Here is a 24,064-nt window from a genome sequence, read left to right on the forward strand (position 1 = left end):
CAGGTCAATCAGACAGAAACCTAACAGAGAATTGAAAGACTTAATGGAGGTAATGAACCAAATGGACTTAACAGACATCTATAGAACATTCCACCCAAATAGGAAAGAATATACCTTCTTCTCTGCGGCTCATGGAACCTTTTCGAAAATTGACCATATACTTGGTAACAAAGCAAACTTCCACAGTTACAAAAAAATATTAGTAACCACCTGTGTCTTATCGGATCACCATGGATTAAAATTAGAATTCAACAACAATGCTACCCCCAGAAGGCCCACAAACTCATGGAAACTGAACAGTCAACTACTGACCCACACCTGGGTCAAGGAAGAAATAAAGAAAGAAATTAAAGTCTTTCTTGAATTTAATGAAAACAAAGACACAACATACTCAAACCTATGGGACACAATGAAAGCAGTGCTAAGAGGAAAGTTCATAGCACTAAGTGCCCACTTAAAGAAAACGGAGAAAGCACTCATTGGTGACTTAACAGCACACCTGAAATCTCTGGAAAAAAAAGAAGCAGACTCACCTAGGAGAAGTAGAAGACTGGAAATAATCAAACTGAGGGCAGAAATCAACAAAATAGAAACACAGAAAACAATCCAAAGAATCAATGAAACAAGAAGCTGGTTCTTGGAGAAAATCAACAAGATTGACAAACCCTTAGCCAATCTAATCAAACGGCAGAGGGAGAACACGCAAATTAACAAGATCAGAAATGAAAAGGGGGACATAACCACAGACACAGAGGAAATTCAGAAAATCATTAGATCTTACTACAAAAGCCTGTATGCCACAAAATTGGAAAATGTAAAAGAAATGGACAGTTTTTTAGATAAATACCATATACCAAAGTTAAACCAGGACCAGGTAAATGCTCTAAATCGTCCTGTTAGTCGCGAAGAATTAGAAACTGTTATCAGAAACCTCCCTACCAAAAAGAGCCCAGGACCAGATGGTTTCAATGCGGAATTCTACCAGAACTTCCAAGAAGACCTAATACCTATACTCCTTAAGGTATTTCATAATATAGAAACACAAGAGTCACTGCCAAATTCCTTCTATGAAGCTACAGTTACCCTGATACCTAAACCACACAAAGACTCAACCAAGAAAGAGAATTACAGGCCAATCTCACTCATGAACATGGACGCAAAAATTCTCAATAAAATACTGGCAAACCGAATCCAAGAACACATTAGAAAAATTATCCATTACGATCAAGTAGGCTTCATCCCAGAGATGCAGGGCTGGTTCAACATACGAAAATCTATTAATGTAATCCATCATATAAACAAACTGAAGGAAAAAAACCATATGGTCATCTCATTAGATGCTGAAAAAGCATTTGACAAAATTCAGCACCCTTTTATGATAAAGGTCTTGGAGAGATTAGGGATACAAGGGTCATTCCTAAATATAATAAAAGCTATTTACAGCAAACCGACAGCTAACATCAAATTAAACGGAGAGAAACTCAAGGCTATCCCACTAAATTCAGGAACACGACAAGGCTGTCCACTCTCTCCTTATCTCTTCAATATAGTGCTTGAAGTTCTAGCAATAGCAATAAGACAACATAAGGGAATCAAGGGGATCCAATTTGGAAAGGAAGAAGTTAAACTTTCATTATTTGCAGATGATATGATAGTATACATAAGCGACCCCAAAAACTCCACCAAAGAACTCCTACAGCTGATAAACTCCTTCAGTAACGTGGCAGGATACAAGATCAACTCCAAAAAATCAGTCGCCCTCCTATACACAAAGGATAAGGAAGCAGAGAGGGAAATCAGAGAAGTATCACCTTTCACAATAGCCACAAATAGCATAAGATATCTGGGAGTATCGCTAACCAAGGAAGTGAAGGATTTATATGACAAGAACTTTAAGTCTTTGAAGAAAGAAATTGAAGAGGATACCAGAAAATGGAAGGATCTCCCCTGCTCGTGGATTGGGAGGATCAACATAGTAAAAATGGCAATTCTACCAAAAGCAATCTATAGATTCAATGCAATCCCAATCAAGGTCCCATTAAAATTCTTCACAGAGATTGAGAAGACAATAATCAACTTTATATGGAAAAACAAGAAACCCAGGATAGCCAAAAAAAATCTTATACAATAAAGGTACTTCTGGAGGCATTACCATCCCTGACTTCAAACTCTATTACAGAGCTACAGTATTGAAAACGGCTTGGTATTGGCATAAGAACAGAGAAGTTGACCAATGGAATCGTATAGAAGACCCGGATCTTAAACCACAAACCTATGAACACCTGATTTTTGATAAAGGAGCCAAAAGTACACAATGGAAAAAAGAGGGCATCTTCAACAAATGGTGCTGGCATAACTGGATGTCAACCTGTAGAAGAATGAAAGTAGATCCATATCTATCACCATGCACAAAACTCAAGTCCAAATGGATTAAAGACCTCAATATTAATTTGAACACATTGAGATTGATAGAGGAGAAAGTGGGAAGTACTCTACAACAAATGGGCACAGGGAACCGTTTCCTATGCATAACCCCAGCTGCACAGACTTTAAGGGCAACATTGAATAAATGGGACCTCCTGAAGTTGAGCAGCTTCTGTAAAGCAAAGGACATTGTCACTAAGACACAAAGGCAGCCTACTGACTGGGAAAAGATCTTCACCAACCCTGCAACTGACAAAGGTCTGATCTCTAAAATATATAAGGAACTCAAGAGACTAGACGGTAAAATGCCAATTAACCCAATTAAAAAATGGGGTGATGAACTGAACAGAGAATTCTCAACAGAAGAAGTTCGAATGGCCAAAAGACACTTAAGGTCATGCTCAACCTCCCTAGCTATCAGGGAAATGCAAATCAAAACAACTTTGAGATATCATCTCACACCTGTCAGATTGGCTAAAATCCAAAACACCAATAATAACCTTTGCTGGAGAGGTTGTGGGGTAAGGGGCACACTCATCCATTGCTGGTGGGAATGCAAACTTGTGCAACCACTTTGGAAAGCAGTGTGGCGGTTTCTCAGGAAATTCGGGATCAACCTACCCCAGGACCCAGCAATTCCACTATTGGGAATCTACCCAAGAGATGCCCAATCATACAACAAAAGCATATGCTCATCTATGTTCATAGCAGCATTATTTGTAATAGCCAGATCCTGGAGACAGCCTAGATGCCCTTCAGTGGAAGAATGGATGAAGAAACTGTGGAATATATACATGCTAGAATACTACTCAGCGGTAAAAAACAATGACATCTTGAATTTTGCAGGCAAATGGATGGAAATAGAAAACACTATTCTGAGTGAGGTAACCCAGACCCATAAAGATGAACATGGGATGTACTCACTCATATTCGGTTTCTAGCCATGATTATAGGACATCGAGCCTATAAGTTTGGGATCCTTGAGAAGATAATAAGAAGGTGAACTCCCAAAAAAGATATAGTAATCCTCCTGGATATTGGAAGTAGACACGATCGCCAGGCAAAATTGGGAACTTGAGGGTTGGGCAAGACTGGGCCAAGGGAAGATGGGGAGAGAAAAGTGTGAAGGGGAGAGCGGGGGGAGCTCGGAGGAATGGGGTGCTTGGGATATAGGAAGGGTGGATATGAGAGCAGGGAAGCATATATCTGAATTTAAGGAGCTACCTGAGGGTTGTCAAGAGACTTGACCCTAGAGGGGTTCCCAGGTTTCCAGGGAGACGCCCCCAGTTAGTTCCTTGGGCAGCTGAGGAGAGGGAGCCTGAAAAGGCCAGTTCCTATAGCCATACTGATGAATTTCTTGCATATCACCATAGAACCTCCACCTGACGATAGATGAAGAAAATGACAGAGCCCCACCTTGGAGCACCGGACTGAGCTCCCAAGGTCCTGATGAGGAGCAGAAGGAGAGAGAACATGAGAAAGAAAGTCAGGACCGTGAGGGAACCTCCAGCTGGCGACAGATGGGGAAGGTGACTGAGCCCCACATTGGAGCACTGGACTGAGCTCCCAAGGTCCCGATGAGGAGCAGAAGGAGCGAGAACATGAGGGAGAAAGTCAGGAACGAGAGGGGTGCGTTCACTCATGGAGACGGTGGGACAGAACTAATGGGAGATCACCAACTCCAGTTGGAATGGGACTGATGGATCATGCGACCAAACCCGTCTCTCTGAGTGTGGCCAACAGCGGGGGCTGACTGAGAAGCAAAGGACAATGGCTCTGGGCTCTGATTGTTCTTCATGGACGGGCTCTGTGGGAGCCTTCTCAGCTTGGTCGATCACCTTCCTGGACCTGGGGGGAGTTGGGAGGACCTTGGTCTTAGCATAGAGTGGGGAACCCTGATGGCTCCTTGGCCTTGAGAGGGAGGGAGGGGAGGTATGGGTGGAGGGGAGGGGAGGGAAGGGGGAGAAGGAGGGGAGAGAAAGGGGAGAAGGAGGGGAGGGAGGGGGGAGGAGGAGGGAAGGAGATGGAAATTTTTAAATATAAAAAAAATAAACCATGAGAAAAAAAAAACAGAAAAAAAATATATAAAATAATGGAAGTGTGTTAATTCTAGTTGTAAGAGCTAGTAGCCATATGTTTAAGCTATTGGCCAAACAGTATTGCAAGTAATGAAGATTCAGAGTGATTATTTCGAATCTGGGCAGCTGAAAATGAACATGTGGCCTCCATAATACACAGGACTTTGCACATGCTTACCCACGCTCCTGCTACTGAGCTACCTTTCATGTTTTATGAATTATCTTACCTTGATACACAATATGAAATCCCTGTTTGTTTTGTGAATAGTCACTGTGAAAATACAAGCTGGTTTCGTGGGTTGTGCTAAACAGAGAAGATGGTATTTGAGGACCACTGAGTCGGCCAATGACAGTACTAGTTTCTGAGGATCCACTCCGTACTTCCAAGTAATCATGTATGGTTTCTGTAGAAAAATTTACAAACTGGAGATGTACGCCTAAGGAAGGAGAGCAAACACAATGCTACTTGGAATTATTGCACACATGTATAAACAGGAACAGGCACATAAATTTGCAACCATGTACTTAGATATGTTCCCATTCATTTCAGAAAGTATATTCAAAGATCTGTACATGGTGACACATGCTTGTAACACATGGGAGGGGGAGGCTGCAGGAGTAAGAGTGCAAAGTTCCCTAGGCTGTATAGTGAGTACAATGCCAGCTGAGGCTACATAAGACAGCCATAAAGATAAACAAGAGATCAGAACTCTGTTTTGCTGTAAACCCAAATGCCTTAGCTTTACCAAAATTCTTCAGTGAGTACATGCTCATTCTAGGCTTTTCAGACTAATAAGCACTAAATTCAAATGTTAGGTATGCAATACTACTTTGTAAATGTAAATTCGGACTTACTTGCAAAGATAATGTGATAAATTCATAACTTCCAGAAACAAAAACGTTATCTGTATACTACTTGCTTATAATATTAGGAAATGATTTACAAAAATAATGTCACATGAACTTTATGCCAACTTAGACTATTGGCACAAAAATACTCAGCATATTTATATAGCCACCCTCACTCTGGAAACAATACAAATGAAATAGCATCTATATGTTAAAAAGTTAGCTGTATTTCCATAGACATTGTAGTGTTATTCACAAAAATCAGGAAGTGGAATCAATCTACTTATTTAGTGGTTTATGAATTGCTAAAGAAAATTTGCTTTGTATATACACAGACAAATGCTGTTTGTGAAAAAGACAGGAATTCACTTTAGCAACACAGACCCCAGATGATTTTGTAGCATGGGAAGACACAGGACATATGATCTCAGTAAGAATCCTGAATGGGTAATTTACGTCAGCAGAAAGTAGACTGTGTTCCCTAAAAGCCAGGGAAAAGAAGAGGCTGGGATTTGCTACAGTTAAATATGCCAATGTTAGTCAAAAGAAAATTTGAGAAGTTCGTTTTTCGACACGGTGACTGAATGCCATAATATGATATTATTTTCTTAAAAGTGCTAAGAAATTAAAATTGCACTCAAAAAAACAAATAAACAAAGCCTTACAATTAATGACATAACACACCTCAACTTGATTAACCTTCCCATTCCACAATGTATTCGTAACTAAAACAAAATGTTTCATATATGTATTTGTGTATCAATTAAAAAATAAGAGACAAAAGAACACCCATGTATATTTACTTATTCTAATAATTCAAGTAAAATATATTTTGCCAAATCAAAAATTACTAAAATTTTAGTCCTCAATAAACATAATTTAATATACTCATGAATGAAACTTTAACTTGTGGACATATAATGCATTAAGGATGCATTAATAAATAACAAAACTTCTTTCATATTATATATACCAAAGCCGATGGGAAGTTTTATTGTCCATGTGCAATCTAAGCTGCTCGGATAGTTTCCAGGAAAACCAGGACTGAGGATCACGCCACTAAAATCTGACATGGAGCCACCACACTGAGCTGTAAAAGAACAGAATTCCCATGTAACACAGCATTACGGGATATATTTCTATACCAAAACAGTACTGAATTTATTTTAAGTCTTTAAAAAGCATCTAAGATAATACCATTTGATAAAATTAAACATAGTCCCAATTCTGGCTAATGCTGGTTAATTGTTAAATCACTATTCTAGAACAGTACAAAAGGCATAACTACTCAGGAAAAACAAAGGGCAGTGGAAGTCAATGATTGTTCAGCAGGTAACAGTTTGCATGCAATGAATACACAAGAAAAAGGACATGTTCCTTCTAGTGGTGGAAAGCTAGCAGACAGCTTGTTTTTCTTTCTTAAGTACACCGACTGCTGTTTTGAGTCACTCTAAAGATGAAGTAATTATACTAAAAGAAAGCCAAGAGTTATAGTTGTCAAAACCATATAAAACCTTCTTTCTCCTGTTTGTAAGAAAGCTCAATAAAGAACACTAAGAAAACTATTGGCTTCATTTTATCCTAAAGGAATCAAATGAACAAAGAAATATAAACAACAGTGAAAGACACATGTATTTGAAAGTTTAGTCAGGTATAAAAAATAAGATTATGTTGTGTTGTATCACTATTGATAATCTAGCGGAACATTATTAAATTGTATGTTGCTATTTTAATTTTGTACATAGGGTAGATACAATTATTTATTGTATATTGAAGAATATTTTAATTTTAGAAGCCATTCCTACTGTCAATGAACAGACTTATCACACCTTTTTAGTGGACATATAAATACAAGACTGGCATTTGTTGTATAAGAAATCAAATCTAATGGTTATTACCTAACTACTTATGATTTCTATTTAAGATTTTTCCACCAGAGCATATTCAAATTTGTATTGTATTTCATAAACAATAATCCATAAGAGGTTTTATCTATGTGTGATGTTTAGTAACCAGTCTGACATGTATCTGCCAACATAATCTCTTCTTCTTTCAATCTCTATACATTTGTATGTATACAGTCAACATGCTTATAAACTCTTCTATCAAAAGTATATTACAATTAAGTTCTAAAATGATTTTCATCCATTCAATGGTCAGTTAGTTCATTGGCCGTTAAATCAAATCAATGTTTAACACTATGGTGAAAAGTTAACTGAGCATCTTGGCTTCTGGCCTGTGGTGGAAGATGAACAGATGCCTCATGCTTCTGTTTTGACTTTCCCACCATGGTAGACTGTGGGTCCAGACACTGTAAACTAAATAAACCTTCTCTCCCTTAAATTTTACCAGAATAACACGAAATTTAACAAGACATTGTTCATTGACTTTCTAATTTTGGCCAGTATTTCATTTAAAAATACTTTAATTTTCTGTCATTTAGAACCTAAATATATTATGTAAAATACAAACAGTAAAAAGAAAAATACAAAAAGAAAAACTGCCCTGAAAATACACCACTCACAAATAAAATTTTTAATTCATGGGTTGTTTTCCTTAGCTCAAGTATTTCTATGTCTGTATGGTGACAATAGCATAACACTGTGAATTATATATATATATATATATATATATATATATATATATATATATAGTTTCTTGCTAGTCAGTAAACCATCATGTTTATTATATTTTTAAAATAGCGCATAACTGTTTTGAAAACCTTAATTTGTATTCCATTGCAATGGCTACCACTAAGTTCATAATGTGAGTCACGTTCAGAGCTGAACACTTTAAGCACATTCTACCCGTTATCCTCAGAATTAACCTGTGAGGCAAGCATTGCTATCTCCTTCAACAGGTGGCAAACAGAAACTCAAAGAATAAGACTTTTCAAAGCTATTATGCATTGAAATGACATTTGAATACACTAATGTTGTACATTAAAGTCTGATAAGTATCCCATGTGATTTCATATAATTTTAGCATATGCATGAAGTTTAAACTTTGTACGTTAATTTTATTTAAAGTATTGCCACTATATAATGCTGTTTTGTTTGGTTTTTTATTTGACTTTGCTTGATAGCTAGCAATAGGATATTCACTTATTATTCTTAGGTATTTAATATTTTTATGTCATATTAAGAATATGAAAAGGGAATAAAAGCAAATGTATTCTATTAATATCTATATTTACTCACCCATTGATGTGTAATTAAGTTTAAAAGTTACAATTAAAATTAAAAAATAAAAATATATATCAAAGTAACCATTCCTTAAAAGACAAAAAAATCAAAATAACTTAGAACATGGTTATAAAGTGAATCTCTTAATTTGAGAAAACATAAAAATTTTGTAGTCTTTTCATTTACCTAAACAAATGGGGATTGGGTAATTCCATCTTCTTACAGGTCCAGGCATACATGTGATATGAGAATGACCCTACAAAAACGAGACAATGCAATTCAGTACACACTTACTAAAGACTGAATGAGATGCAGCATATCGAATGATTAATGGAATGTCTACATGGAGAAACATGGAGATACTGTCATTTTACGTCTGTGAGATTTAGAACTGGTTGAGAAAGGTAATTTTATATACCAGGGATAAAATTTGAATTAAAAAGCTGTAAAGCCTCGATAGAAAGAACAGTACATCATGTAAGCACAGAATTGTGGTTTTCATATTCTTCTATCCAAGGATGGGCTACTGTCAACAAACTAGTTGAAACAACCGAGTGAATAGTGCTTTGCATCACATTGGTCAAATATGAATGAGGAGACACAGAAAAAACTGTCATATTTATTTTATAAAATCATCTTAAAACTTTAAATATAAAATCATATTTTAAAATAAGATATGAAATTCTTAAAACTCTTTGGGTACTTAAAAGATTAAGAAATATTGATGCATTTTAATTTTAAGAAATATAATTAAATTCTCTAAGAAATTTGCTTGTTTAGAATGTAAAATTCATTATTTCCTTAAATTTTTAAAAATTAATTTTGCCAAAATTTATGGATATTATCAGTAGACCACCTGCATGAGTTCTGAAAAAAGCAACATTCATAAAACAAGTATCAATAAATACATGATAAATGTAATTCTTTGGGAAGGAAATTTTCAGTGGATGTTCAGTAATTTTCAGAATTTTATGGGATTATTTACAAATTCTAAACATTTAGGAAGTCAGCTGCCACAATTAAGGATAGATTTATAAAGTAAATTAAATATTTAATCCACTTTATCAACTCATTTTTTTACTCAATCAAACAAAAATAACCTAGTTTATTCCAGAAGATTTTACATGTGAATTGAACACTGTTTGTTTAAAATCACTCAAAGTAGCTATAAATCAAGATTATGCCAAAACCTGTGGATTAGCAATCACTGGTCCACTGAAATATTTAAAAGTCAACAGGATGATGAAATTTTGATAAGACATGGGTATTATAACTGACTTACCTGAAGGGAGTAGCCTTGATCACATTGGAAGGACACCACATCACCAACCATATATCTGTCTCCAACTTTGATTCCACTGCTTGGGGTTTGTGGCTCAGGACAAGAATCCAAACCAATTGCTATGATTATTTAATGAGACTATTATAAATAACTTTCAAATGATGACTATTTCAATTATGCATATTAAGTTACCTATATTGGACACAGATACAATTTATTCTTTTTTATATTTTATTATTCAAAATATAAATATACTTTGATTATATGCTTCCCTTCTCCCAAGTCCTTCCAGATGTTCTACCCCAATTTTTCCTGTTTCCAAAAATAAGCAAACACCCTCTACACAAATCCCACAAAATCAAGAAAACAAAATAAAGCTGCATATAAAGAAATATAATAAACTCTAACAAAAAAAGCGCTCAAATTAAAAAAAAAACCTGTGTACTCCATTATATGTTGTTTATCTACATATAATAGAATTGACCTGAACTGGTTAATATACCAGTGTTATTCTATTTGAGGAAGTTGATTTTCCCTCTCACAACTGGTAAAACTGGCAGGTATGGGAGAGAGTGAAGTAAGAAAAGGCATTTGAGGCAAGCCTGGCCTACATAGCAAGTTCCAGGATAGCCAAGGATACACAGAGAAACCCTGTGTTTCATATACATACATATGTATATGAAATAAACATGTATGTGAAGCATATATGATAGATATGAAATAAATATGTATATATGAAATACATATATTATCTAATGCTTCTTGAACATCAAATGACCAGATTCCCTGCAAATTCAATAAATGAGAAAGAAACTATGAAATTTGAAAAATATGGTCACATAAATAAAACATTCAAAGCGACAAAACCAGTTGACTTGCCAAAATGGATTGAGAAAATCAAACAAGTTTCTCCTTTGCATTAAGAACTGTGGGCAATTCATGGCTACTGAAAAGAGGCTGAATTCAGTTTTCCTAGTGATGAACACACTGCTTGGTTATCCAATCATGAGTCATTTGCCAGAAACTACAAGACATACCAAATGGACTAGATGGCTATATTTAAACATGTATTAGTATTTACTCATATGTGTAAATAGCAATAAATAAAGGTGATGTCACGAATTTGTGAGGGAGTTGGGATACACAGGCCTTGGTCATGGAAGATGGAAGAGTAGAAATAAAGTAAAGTATGCACAAATGAAATTGTAAAAAATAGAGCTATTTTCATCCATATTGATTAAAATACTTTGTCGTTATTTGCCCTTTATGTCCCTTCCCTATTCCTCTTCCCATATTACTAGACTCTACCTCCCACAAAAGTCCTTCTCTTGTACTTCCATGACAAGTACTGAGAAAGATTTTCTTGCTTCTGCCTGCCCACACAATTCTTCAGAAATATTAAATCACAAAGAAAGCTTTGTGTTTCACTGAGAACTCAAATCACTAAAAAAAGAAATCAAGTTTTTTTTCCTAAAATAAGAATTAAATAATGGCATGATTCCAATAGTTTCATTATATTTATTTATAATTTACTATTAAATATAAAAGTATAAAAACTTAAAATATAAAAAACCTTATCCTGGTTAGTTTTCTAAAAGTTTTATCATTTATTTTAATTTTTCACAAATACTTTTTAAATATATAAGATAGTAATACATTTTTATCTTCCATTGTTTAGTGTTTATTTTTTCATAGGTCACGCTGAAGAACTAATCGAATGCATAATTAAATGGGTTAGAAGAAGAGTCACCAAATATACACACATATATTACACAACTATTTTAATAATACAATTAAAAAGCAAAGGATAATGACATTTCTGTAGCACCTCATCTCTGGTCACCATGATTCTTGATGGTAGATGGGCTTATGGTGTCTACATCTATATTTCTAATGATGAATAAATAATTGTTCTATTGTCTAATATTTATCTCTGTTGGTTGACTGAAGCTCCAAGAGAGAGGTTAGTGTATATATACATACATACATACATACACATATATATATATATATATATATATATAATTATTTCTTTATTGCCATTTTCTTTTAATTTCTTTTCTGCTTCCCCCCCCCCCTCAGTTACACAGAAAGTCTCGGACAGACAAGAAAACAGGAGACCTCGAAAAGCCAAGGCAAGCCAGCCCAAGATCAGCAGGCTCCCTTTAACAGGACCCGCAGTCTGGATGCTAGTGTCTCCACTCAGAGCCTGGTAGTAAAAGCTGGTACAGAATAAGGTAGTTCCAGAAGCTAGCAGTAATCCTGCCCAGAGGGGTTTTCTGCAATAGGGCACCCCTAACAGGGCCAGGCTGTGCAAAAAGTGCTGCTTGTTGGCCTTGTCAAAGAGCTCCTTCCCGTAGGCATCTGGAAATTGGGTGCATTTGAGGACCATTCAGGAACAATGCTATGCATTCAAAGAGAGTGTAAGATTGGGGTAGAGGCTGTCCTTATTTTGATTATTTCTCAATAAAATTAAATATCTAATCTTTAAAATGGAAGACATTTTATTCACTACCACAGAAGTCAGTTCAGAAGGCATTGTGCTTCATTAAGGTTGTAAAATATCCAGAGAGTTGTGATGATGGCACCAAAGAACATACTAAGACCAGAATTTGAACATGTATTTGAGACAGTCCTGAATCTTTTCATGGGAATGTTTAGCCAGAACCCCAATGCCCAATGCCATAATTATAAAAGTTCCATAGTTTTTGACCTTTGAGCAATCTTGTATTTATTGTATATGTCTAGAATTACCAAGTTGCCATCCGATTGTGACATATTTAAAAATCTTGATGGGTTTAACCTTCCATCCTCTATTATTATTTTTAGATACAAAAAGATAGAAGTCTTGTGTTTTCTGTAAGCTGTTGTAATACCCACTAACAAGATTTAGACATTAATACTGTCTTATTTCTTCAGCCTTTTTCATTCATTACTAAATCAGTAAGTGGGTTTTGATCTAAATATATGTAACTTTTCAGCATGATTTAACATCTCTTTGGTACCCCCTTAGCATTTTTGGAAATAAATTTATTACTCTTCAGATTTTAGGCTGTCCCGGTGATCATTCTTTAAATGAGCATCAAATATTGTGCACCTTTGTTTTTTTTTTCTTTTCTTTTCCATGATACACCCATTTGTAGGTAATGTATTCTGAAATCTATCAATATGCAGCCATAGTCATTTTCTTTTCTGGGGTAGGATGAGTAAGCGATCTGATAGCAAAACAGCAGAACTCTGAGACCTGCTTTGGAAAACAAAGCGCTGCAAAGTATTTAGGAATCTGACAAAATGATAGCAAAAGTATTTTAACATTAAAAATGGATAAAAACCCTATCTATTAAATCATGGCAGTTTTAATTTAACCATTCTTATATAAATATATTCACAGAAAAAATAATCAAAGAAATTATACCAAATCAGGCAATCTGATCCAGGGATATCAGAAGCCTCATGTTTGAATTAGTTTGCAAAGTAAATTTAAATTTAAAAAATATATGTGAATTTTAAATAATCTACTATATTGAAGTATCATGTTTAAAATGCCTTATCTACTGCATGAAATAAACAATTAGCACTTAAGTCAAGAGCTTACTTAAGTTCATTTTAAATGTTTAATATGAAAATAATAAAATAAAAATAAAAAATACATGAATAATTTTATGTTTCTGTATTTTCAGATTATCTATAGCAATATGAACTATTTTATATATCATAAAAGAGAATAATGCATGAATTAATACCATTAGAGAAGATTAGGGTCAATGTTCATCTACTCTTTTATATTTATAAAACATTAAATTGCACAAAATAGTCCTTTTGAACTTGATTCAGAGAAGACAGTTACGTAGATTAATCAGGGTATCAGATAAGACAGGAACAGCAGTGGTCAATTTTTTTAAATATGCAGTAAAATAATTTATAATATCTGGTAATCCTTTTAAGATTATTTCCATATTTATTTATTTAAATAAAATTCTGATTGCTTAAATATTCACTCAAAATAGTTCCATGAAGAATTACACTTCATTTAGTGAGAAAATAAAGTCAAGAGGGTATTTATAGGAATGCCAAAGGAAAAAAGATTTTTTGTGTCAAAATGTTGGCAAAACTAGAAGTTTTTCTTCCAGCTAGTAAAGGTTAAACTTCTGATTAACGGTGGCAGTAAAATAATTGAGATCTTTTAAGCTTCCTGAATGGAATTCTGTGTCTTTGGCTTTAACAACCTTCTTTGGATAAATCTTGTTTTAATAGAATTGGATCAATTATCCTTCTGTTTTAATAAAAACAAATAAATGGATTCAAGATCAAATCCATATTTTTTTAAAAAGTCACAATTATTTCTGCCACAAGTCATTAGTAATGGTTACTGGGGCTATACAAGCTAAACTTTCATTTTGTCAAGTTGTCAGGATTTATATATATAGTATACAATCAATCTCTCGCCAAATAAAATAAAATAAAAGGTTGGAAGAGTACAGTGTAAAATAGTAAGTAAATTTAGAGCTTTTCTTCAGGAATTAATTTAAAAGTAATATATCCAAAGAGTGCTGGAAGTTAATTGTGTGTGTGTGTGTGTGTGTGTGAGTGTGTGTGTGGTTTGTGTTTAGTCATAGAAGTCAGAATGTTGATTTGAACTTTTGATAATCCTATTAAGGAGTTTTCCTGTTGTTATGAGTTTATATTTCTTTGAAAATGAACATATTTCATGTGGCCCTCTAAGAATATGCAAACAAAAATTAAGAAAAAAATTATGTTAAGCAAAGATCACATGAAGTGCAAGTGTTTAAAATCCTTACACATTGTATTATCTCAAAATGGGAGGTTTCCTCATATCCAGGCAGTAAAAATGTAGCTTGCTTTATAGTAACTGAACCCAGTAGTATTAAGTTGCAACTAATTTTTTATAGAATGGAATAAAGCTATATATCCCCAAAACGAGTCAACAAGATTAACGGGAAATAAATTTTAATCAAAAGACAAATGGAGAAGATAAAGTATGATTAATGTGTAAGGGTTTTATAGGTTAAGGAATAAAATGTGTTCATAAAGATTAATTATCCTTATTTCATAGGATACATTCAGTCACAGTAGCAATTAAAATTAGAATGACAAATTCTAGTAATATGATTTGGGTGGGGAATGTTTCTACATTTAATACTTTATGAGATGTGAGTTACAACAACAAAATTAGTGTGAGTAAAAAGATAATTAATCCTAAAATCCCTGTTTTTCTCACATAATCAATTGTGTAATTAGCTCAAGGGAAGAAAGCATTTTAGTGGTTGTAAAAGTAAACTCATTAAGGCCTAATGCATTAAGTCATAAGCAAACTGCTTAGGGAATGATAATGTTGGACCAAGGCTTCCATGATAAGATAAGACAGAGTCAAATAGATACATTTCAGGACGTTTAGAATTTTAAGTATTCAGTTTAGCCCTACACTTCCTAAAATGGGTAGAGTATTTCAGAGCAACTTTATTATCAGTGAGTAGCAGAGAAAATTGTATTTATTACATGAGCTCTACCTGTGTCTACCTAGAAGACTGTGTTCTTGGATCTTGGAAGACATCTACACTCCCACAAGGACTTATAGGCTTTCTTTCATTGGAGTATATGGCTCCCCCTTATAAAATGTGTGTGTTATACATTGAGAACAGATATATGATCACTAAATTATAGATGATACAAAGATCACCAAAGAAATTTGCATTAGCAAATTTTAAGGTTTTCACTACAGAAGTTAAACTACATGGTTAGGTTTTTCTTGATATTTTTAATGCTAGTGTGAATAGAATTGCTCCTTTATCCTTTTTACATGTTTGTTGTTGGTACATAGAAGAGCTTCTAATACTTCTAATAGAATTTTTTATCCTCCCACTTTGTTCAAAGTGTTCATTGTTTCAGTTTCCCAGTAGAATTTCAAGATTTTCTTATAAATAAGAGATTATCTTGATAGAGGGAGATATATAATATATACAATATTTATATCTGAATTGTATAGATTATATATAGAGATCATATATATATACATACATATGCCAACCATCTGCAAATATGGGTAATTTGACTTGTTTTTGTATATGTTTTCTTTTTCTTCTCTTGTCTCATTGCTTTTCTTAGCGCTTTAACCACTATACTAAAGGTGTAAAAGCAGTGGGCAGCCCTGTCTCATTCATGATTTCAATGAAATAGTTTAAATTTTCTCGGAGCTGGGCTTAGTGGTGCATACCTTTAATCCCAGCATTCAGGAATAAGAAGATGGGTCTCTGTAAATTCTCGACCAACCTGGCCTACATAGTAAGTTTGATGATAGCCAGAGCTACACAGTAAGACCCTGTCTCAAACACAAAACAAAGCAAACACCCATCAATTTTTTCTCCATTTTAGATCATGTTGACCCTGGATCTGTCATACATAGTCTTTATTACATATATGCCTGAAGAAGTTTAAAGAAATAACATATGTTTATTAAAATCATGTAAACATTTTAAACATCAACTAGAAATACATATGTTTTCTAAAAATCTAAGTAATTGAACAAATAAAAACTGAAAATTCTCAAATGGAGAAGACCCCAAATAATTGATGTATTTATTGACAACCCATAAATCAGATATATTTTCTTTTGCATCAAATGTGGTTATCAAAGATGCATAATTATAACAATGACACCATTTATTTTAAACAAAACAAAAAAGCAGTATAACAACAAAAATCAAAAGCTTTATTTCAATAAATGATTCCTATCATCCAGTATTGTAGAAAACAGAAAGATAAAAAAAGAAAGACTAGCAGTGTCTGTGCCTGACGTAAAAGAATTTAGTCCATCCACCCTTATCTCTGTGAAAGCTGAACAATAGCCCCTATGCTAAGAGGAATGTAGTTCGTGCTAATACAGGGTAGCCGGAGCCATAAAATGCCAAAATACAAATCAATATTCTTAACTAACACTATCATGCTTCCTTTTGAAGAAAAAAATACATATATAGCCCAAAAATCTGATTTATTTGTTTTAGTTTTGTTATATCATGCTATTATGATTTCCTTCTTTTTATCAGTCTTCTTCCTGTTCAAAAATACTATTGTTCTTAACAAAAGAAGAAATTGACTATTTTTCTGAGTTTTAAAATTATATATTCACAAATGGTGTCAGTAATATTTTTCAAAAAGTATCAAAACTTCAAAAAATGTAAATGAGGTAAATTTTTATTGAGAAGTTTGTATATATTATCACACATTTTAACACTGTGATTTTGAGAACCCTGCTAACACAACTATTTGTAAATCTTTATAATATTTAATGAGAATAATTTGTGCAGCATGATTAAAACTGTTAGTCAACCCACTGAAAGGTGTGAGGTCTACATAGATTTATTTTAAATCAGTCCCTAAGAGCTAAAACTCAGTGGAAAAAGAAAGTCCAGCTCAACAGGTGAATCATATAAACTATGGATATAGAAAGTGGTATATTATGAAATAAAAACCAAAACACAAGGTGGGAATCCAAAAAAACCATTGCTTTAGAACTGGCTATAGGCCCCTTCTGTTCAGTTCACATTAATCTGCCCTACCAAGATTTAATTTGCATATCACAATAATGCCTTGAGAACAGAGTTTCCATCATGAAGGGGAAACCTCCGCCAGACTCCTTCTATATGCTATGCATTGCTCAATTTCAAATTGAGACAGTCTTTCAGAAATGCAAAAACAGTTTACTCTCCAAACCTTTCAATGGAGTTTCTCTGCCTATGTGAAAGAGTATTTTCTAAATGCTTAAGGTTTTAATTGAATCTTATAGATTATAAAGTACTAACTAGGGTCTGTATAGTTGGCTCAACAGTTAAGACCCCTGATGCTCTCCGCACCTACATAGTGGCACATAACCATCTGTTAAAATCTGATACCCTCTTCTGGCTTCTCAACTAATAAACAGACCTACAGACAAAACATCCATATACATAAAATAAAATTTAAAAATTACTATTTGACTTCCCACCGTATGCATCAGCTTTCTAGCAACAAAAATTTTGGTGGTTTTTTTTTTTTTTTTTTTTTTTTTTTTTTTTGGTTTTTCGAGACAGGGTTTCTCTGTGGTTTTGGAGCCTGTCCTGGAACTAGCTCTTGTAGACCAGGCTGGTCTCGAACTCACAGAGATCCGCCTGCCTCTGCCTCCCGAGTGCTGGGATTAAAGGCATGAGCCACCACCGCCTGGCTTTTGGTGGTTTTTGTACATACCAAATTTGAATAAATAATTTACAGAGATATTCTCATTTAATTTAAATCAATCTTGCAATTTAGAATACATATATAAGTGATGAGATTGGATAATTTAAGAAATCTAGACATTTCCATGTCACAAGGCTCTCAAAGACAGAACCTCTAGGCTGACTATAAAACTGTATTCAAGTACATTCCAGTAAATTCTTTGCAGGCCACATTGTATCCACGTCTATCTTTTTGTTGTTGAGACTGTGCTGCTGACATGCTGTGGTAGTTTTAATAGAAATGGCCCCAATAGACTCATGTGTTTGAATGGTTGGTCTACAGGGAGTAGCATTATTAAGAGGTGTGGCCTTGTCAGAATATGTGTGGTTTTGTAGCAGGAAGCTTGTCACTGAGGGGGCAGGCTTTGAGGTCTCATATGCTCAAGCTATGTCCTGAGAAGTAGAAAGTTCACTTCATGTTGCCTGTGGATCAATATATAGAACTCTCAGCTCCTTCTGAAGCACCATGTTTGCCTACACATCACTATGTCCCACTATGATAATGATGGACTAAATCTGTAAAATTGTAAGTCAACCCCAATTAAATGTTTTCCTTTATAAAAGTTGCTGTGGTTAAGGTATCTCTTCAGAGCAATAGATACCAAAATTAAGACACATGTCTTTTATTGTTGTTGCTGCTTTAGTGAGCCCTTTAGTGAGCTCAATCACCAGGAATCATTAATATATGATTACTGCCTTTTCTGATATCACCTTACATACATACATACATACATACATAAATACATACATACATAAAAACTTTTTTGAAAATACAATTTTATATAAATTGAATTTCTAGAAATATAATATGTATTTTAAAAATTAAAATTTTAATTTTATTTATAAAGAAATTATTTTCCTACATCTAGTCTTTCTTCTCGCTTGCAATGAAAACACATGGCAGAGTTCACCGCTAACCAGAGTAATAAGCTCTCTTGTGTAACTTACACATTTTGGTCTGCTCTCTGACAGTTAAAAGAGCATCACACTGTGCTGCTCTCTGTTAGAAATAAAAAGTGCATCATATCTTCCAAAAGTTATGGAAAACTTATTAAGAGAGATAATTCAATGATACTAATTAAAATCATTATCTACATATTAATAATTGTAAAACAGCAATACCTGGAAAATAGGAAAAGTTTTTTTATTCTTTTTTCTAATGCTGTATCATTCCAGTTAAAGAGGTGTTATTAGAAACAGCTTCGTTGGCAAGACAATGCTTCCTCTTGACCTTTCCTCCCCTTCCACTCTTTTCTCCTCACACCTCCATTTTCTGTATGTTGCTCTGAGTGTTCCCTTCAACACTCTCCCGATGTGTCTGCTTGACTTCTACCTCTATCACCGCTAAGTCTCTTCAAATAACATCATCTCTGTAGAACCTTCCTTGGCTGCCACAGCAGCCACTTCTCCAGCCTTCATATTATTGAGCCCTTCATTCTTCCTCCTATTCTCTTTGATGTAACACATTGCTTTCTGCAAGTTTACAAACATGATTTCTTTCTTATAGATGTGATTATTATTATCCTTGTACATCTGATCGGCTGTAAGACACACAGGTCAAGAGCATATTGCGTCTTTTATCTTCTCATGTTAACAAGGCACAGACTGAAGATTTGAGGATCTGCTAGTGAGCAACTGCTGGCATTATAAAGGTGTAAAGGGGGATTGCACAGTGGACCAGTGTGCAAATGTTCCCAGTGCAAAGTCTGAGGACCCACATTTGATCCTCAGGATGCACACCGTGAAAGGAGAGAGTGGACTGCCCTGAGTTTTTCACTGACCCTCCACACATTCGCTGTGGAACTAGTACATCCAAATATACATAAACACAAATGCCAAAATCTATTAATTTATTTAATAAGACCATTAAATGAATGTAATGTTTCAAAGAAAATGCATATAGGCAGTAATAACAAGAAATTCTGAGATTGACTGACTAAGTCAATGAGGTCAAGACTTTGGGTAATAAAAATTAAGAATCATTTAGCTAAAAAAAAGAGAGTCAGAGTGGGTGGATTTCATGAAGAGAGAAGGAATTATGTAAGGATGTGACAAGGCATAAAAATCTAAAAAAAATTAATGTTTTATATAAGTGGAAGAATACTATAAAGGCCTATGAGAAAAGTTACAATAAATTCTTTCTGGAGTAATGTGTTTGAGGATGCTGTCTTTATGTAGTAGAGCACAGGGGTATGATGATAGGAAATGATCAAATAGCTAAAGCGATTGGTAATAGGAAGATATGGCAAAGAAGCACTGAGCAGAAGGAATATCCATCTTGTCTGCTGTAATGATGAGCTTATTACCAGAGGTCACATTCCAAAGCAAACTTGTCGAGAACTAAGGAGGAAGATGAGTGTAAGCAACTTTTAAAAACAACCTTATCCTCAAGCATTTGCTGTTTCAAAGGGAAAAAGTAAAACGATTTTTTTTTCTTTGTAGTAGTTGTATTATCAGTAATCTAGATTGTTATTTTTTTCCCTTTGACAAATCAGATAGGTAAAACCTTTGCTTTCTGGGAGGAATCTTAGCCAAAATTTTGAATTCCAAGACAGAACACCTGCCCTGCTTCCTGGAACCTCTACTACTTAAAATATTTCTTTAGGGATGTAGTAAAAGTCTGTCTTCTTGGATGGAAAAAAATGGTTTTTTATAGAAAACCTCAGTGTTGTGCATCTGGTGCCAGTATTCATAGTGATATTATGAGATTCTAATTTTCCCATTGTGTTTCCTCCCTATGCTACCCTGTGGGAAGAACATTTATTTCAGTGATTCCAAAACTGAATTAGCAAATACGTGCAGTGCAATAGATAAGCTCTCCACACACAGAAAAATTAATATAACTATCTCATTCACACACATAAACATTATTACTCAATTATTTTCCTTAAATGTCCAATGGCATAATCACCTTTTCTATGTATAGGCATCTAAATTCTCCATTTTTAAATGACTAATTCATGAGTAGAAATGCAAATTATTAAAATTATTATGGAAAACATGATAGACATTCCTCAAAATGCTGAAACAACAGCCACCATTTGACAAAGCAGCTGATCTATATTATCTGCTGCTACTAGCACTTTCCAAAGAAAGGAACACCCCTGGATGGGTAGGTGTCTTATGCCCACTGCAACACTACTCAGAACAGCCAAGATACACAACCAACCTAGGTGTCAGAAAAAGAAAACATGACACCTGTTCACAATAACCTTGTTTATTCATTAAAAGTTACTTAAGTTCTCTAGTTTAGGGCAACACAAATGGAACAAGGGACATGGCGTTAAGTGCAACAAGTCAGACACAATACAACAAATACACAAAAAGAATTGATCTCCTAGAAGTAGAAAATCTAATTATCTAAGAGGTAGTAAAAGTGTGGTGGGAAGGTGTAAAGGTGTGGGTAATGATTACAGAAGTTAAATGTATGGGAATAAATGCTAATACTCCATAGTATGGTCAGTTGGGTACCAATGGTTGACAATACTGAACCGTGCACTTCCAAATATGAAGTTCAAAAGCTTCTTGATATCCCCAACAAATGAAAGATAAATGTTTAAAATTATGTATGCCAATGACCCTAATTGGATTCCTACACAGTACACACATATATTGATGTATCTCGATGTTCCCATCAGTATATATAATGATTATGTGGTCACTTCTACATATTCTAAATCACAGCCCTTAATGAACATTTTCTTCCTTCACCTCCTCCTGTTATTCTTCTTTTGCTTAAGCTTCTGTATGATTTCATTAATGTTTAAAATAAAAGCAAACCACAGACAGGAAAGCCTTAATCAATACAGCTGCCCAATGCAGGGATATAGGAAAACCACGACATTTGTACACAGTCACACGACAAGGCAGAGGAATTCAGAGAAAGAGTGAAAAAACCTAGAAACCAGAGAAAGCATATTGGGCTTTGGGCTAGCATCTGAAAGAAATACCATAGAAGCAAAGTGGCGGTGGCGGCGGGGGTGCGGTGGTATGGGGGGTGGGGATTGCTCCTTTAAGAGTCAGAACTAAAAAATATCATACCAACCTAATAAACTTCGGGGTGACTTTGTAATAACAGGCCAATTCAAAGTGTTTTTCAGTACGTATGGAAGTTAGCAACTTAGAAGTCTAGGAAATAATCTGTTTCAGCAATGGACAGGTTCATATACTACTAGATATTTGTCTATTAATAAAAACCACATTTTTGAATCCTGATAGAAACGTATGCATTCTTCCATAAACAAAATAAACTACGTGGGGAAAAAAATGGTTATGCTTGGGTAGAGGGCACTATTTGAAGTAATGTCCCTGAGCGCTCTCTGAGTGGGCTGTCAGCCTTCCCGGTCACTTTTAGAGAAGATTCCAAAGCAGAGCACAACACGTGGTATTCAGCCCCTATCCATTGTCAGTCTTTCTAACTGGCAGCCAAAACTATTGTTATGACTTTTTTTTGTCTATGTTTCCCCTTAAAATCCAGAGAAGAACGTAGTGGTTTTACCCCTATAAAGCTATCATTAATATTTTTTACCCCTATAAAGCTATCATTAATATTTAAATGGTCTTGTCCCGCTTATCCCCACACTGTTTGCTGTTACTATTCTGTTGAGACTGTGGATGAGCAAACAGAAATGAAACATGAAGACTATTCCACAGACCTTGCTATGAACTAAAAGAAATTTAGGCTTCTGCTGGAACTGATGAACGACCTACCAAGAGTGTCATTTTCTCCTTTACTTCTCTCCTTTTTGCCCTCCACCCTACTTACTACCATTTGCATGATTGGTAACGTTTGTTTACTAATCTATTGTACCACATCCTGTCATTTCTATTTTAATTTAATCACTGACTTTGATTAAAAAGAAGCAAATGTGCCTGGAGTGTTTCTATGAGACAATACCACCACGTGTACTGTTAATTCAGGAATTTATTTAGTTTGTCCAAAAGAGTCATTATCTCCCAGAGAAGTTATAATTTGATAAAATTGTTATTTGCTGTATTTATGGGGCTTTTATTACAGTATTAGCATTAGCTGACATTTATAGTTTTGTTTATTATTATCGAGGAAGATTTTAGACTTTTACTCCAATTAAAAGTTAGTGTTAAACTGACGTTTTCATGTTACTGTGGGGATGATCAATAAGACATTGCTTGAAATACTTGCCTATCATTTCTTTATTGGAGTTCATAATTATAATAAATATTGTTCTTAATATTGTGCTAATTTTTCTAATAATTTGTATTGGGATCAGCTAGAACCCAAAGCATTCCACCAAAAATATTTACTTTAGAATATATGGATTTAAATGAATCATTGCCTTTGAACAGCTTGTAGGTCAGCAGATGAGTCAATAGTTTTGTTATTTAAAGCAATGATATGTGAAAGAGTAAAAGATTATGCACGACTGCATGATTTGTCAAGATGCTGGTTCTTTACCAATAACCTCTCTCTCTCTCTCTCTCTCTCTCTCTCTCTCTCTCTCTCAGTCTGTTGTCTCTCTCTGTCTTTCTGATACATAAATTTAAAGTAGAAAACACTGTCATTTTATGATATTTCAGGCAATGTACAAAATCCTTAAAATAAAGTTTCCATACAATTAGAAATGTGATTACTTCATTTTCTTTCCTGTTCCCTGCCACTGAAATCAGTGTCCTCCACAGAACACTAAATATCACTTTCTAAAGCCTAGATCCATATTTAAAATGCTTAAGTTACATCTATGATGACATGACTTTTTCTGTCAAAAATATTGGGTTTTAAGATTTAAAATTATGACATTTTAAGTCATTATTCATTGATGTCTCTCAAAAATACGCAAACCTTTAAAAATCTGAGAATGCAAGTTGCACTCACCACGCCTATACTTTAATTAGGATCGAGCTCAATGTCCCTTATTCATGAAAAAGAATATTTTTCAACAATTATAAATATAATACAAGGTAATCTAAGTAATCATTGAACAAATGATATTACAATATTTA

The 24,064-nt window shown here is 34.4% G+C and overlaps 1 protein-coding gene across 3 annotated transcripts in view; it reads right to left on the bottom strand.

The window, feature by feature from the left end:
- The window catches only part of Csmd3 (CUB and Sushi multiple domains 3), a 976,820-nt gene that overhangs the window by 107,092 nt on the left and 845,664 nt on the right, over window positions 1-24,064 (bottom strand). For all 3 annotated transcript variants that reach the window (XM_038342099.2, XM_038342098.2, XM_042055667.1), the window contains 4 exons: window positions 9,819-9,937; window positions 8,723-8,792; window positions 6,325-6,441; window positions 4,730-4,939 (listed from right to left, as the gene is read on the bottom strand). In XM_038342099.2, the coding sequence (XP_038198027.1) occupies window positions 4,730-4,939; window positions 6,325-6,441; window positions 8,723-8,792; window positions 9,819-9,937 (516 nt within the window). The remainder of the gene's footprint in view (window positions 1-4,729; window positions 4,940-6,324; window positions 6,442-8,722; window positions 8,793-9,818; window positions 9,938-24,064) is intronic.

The sequence above is a fragment of the Arvicola amphibius genome, chromosome 9 (assembly GCF_903992535.2).
Source record: "Arvicola amphibius chromosome 9, mArvAmp1.2, whole genome shotgun sequence".
NCBI classification, from domain to species: Eukaryota; Metazoa; Chordata; class Mammalia; order Rodentia; family Cricetidae; genus Arvicola; species Arvicola amphibius.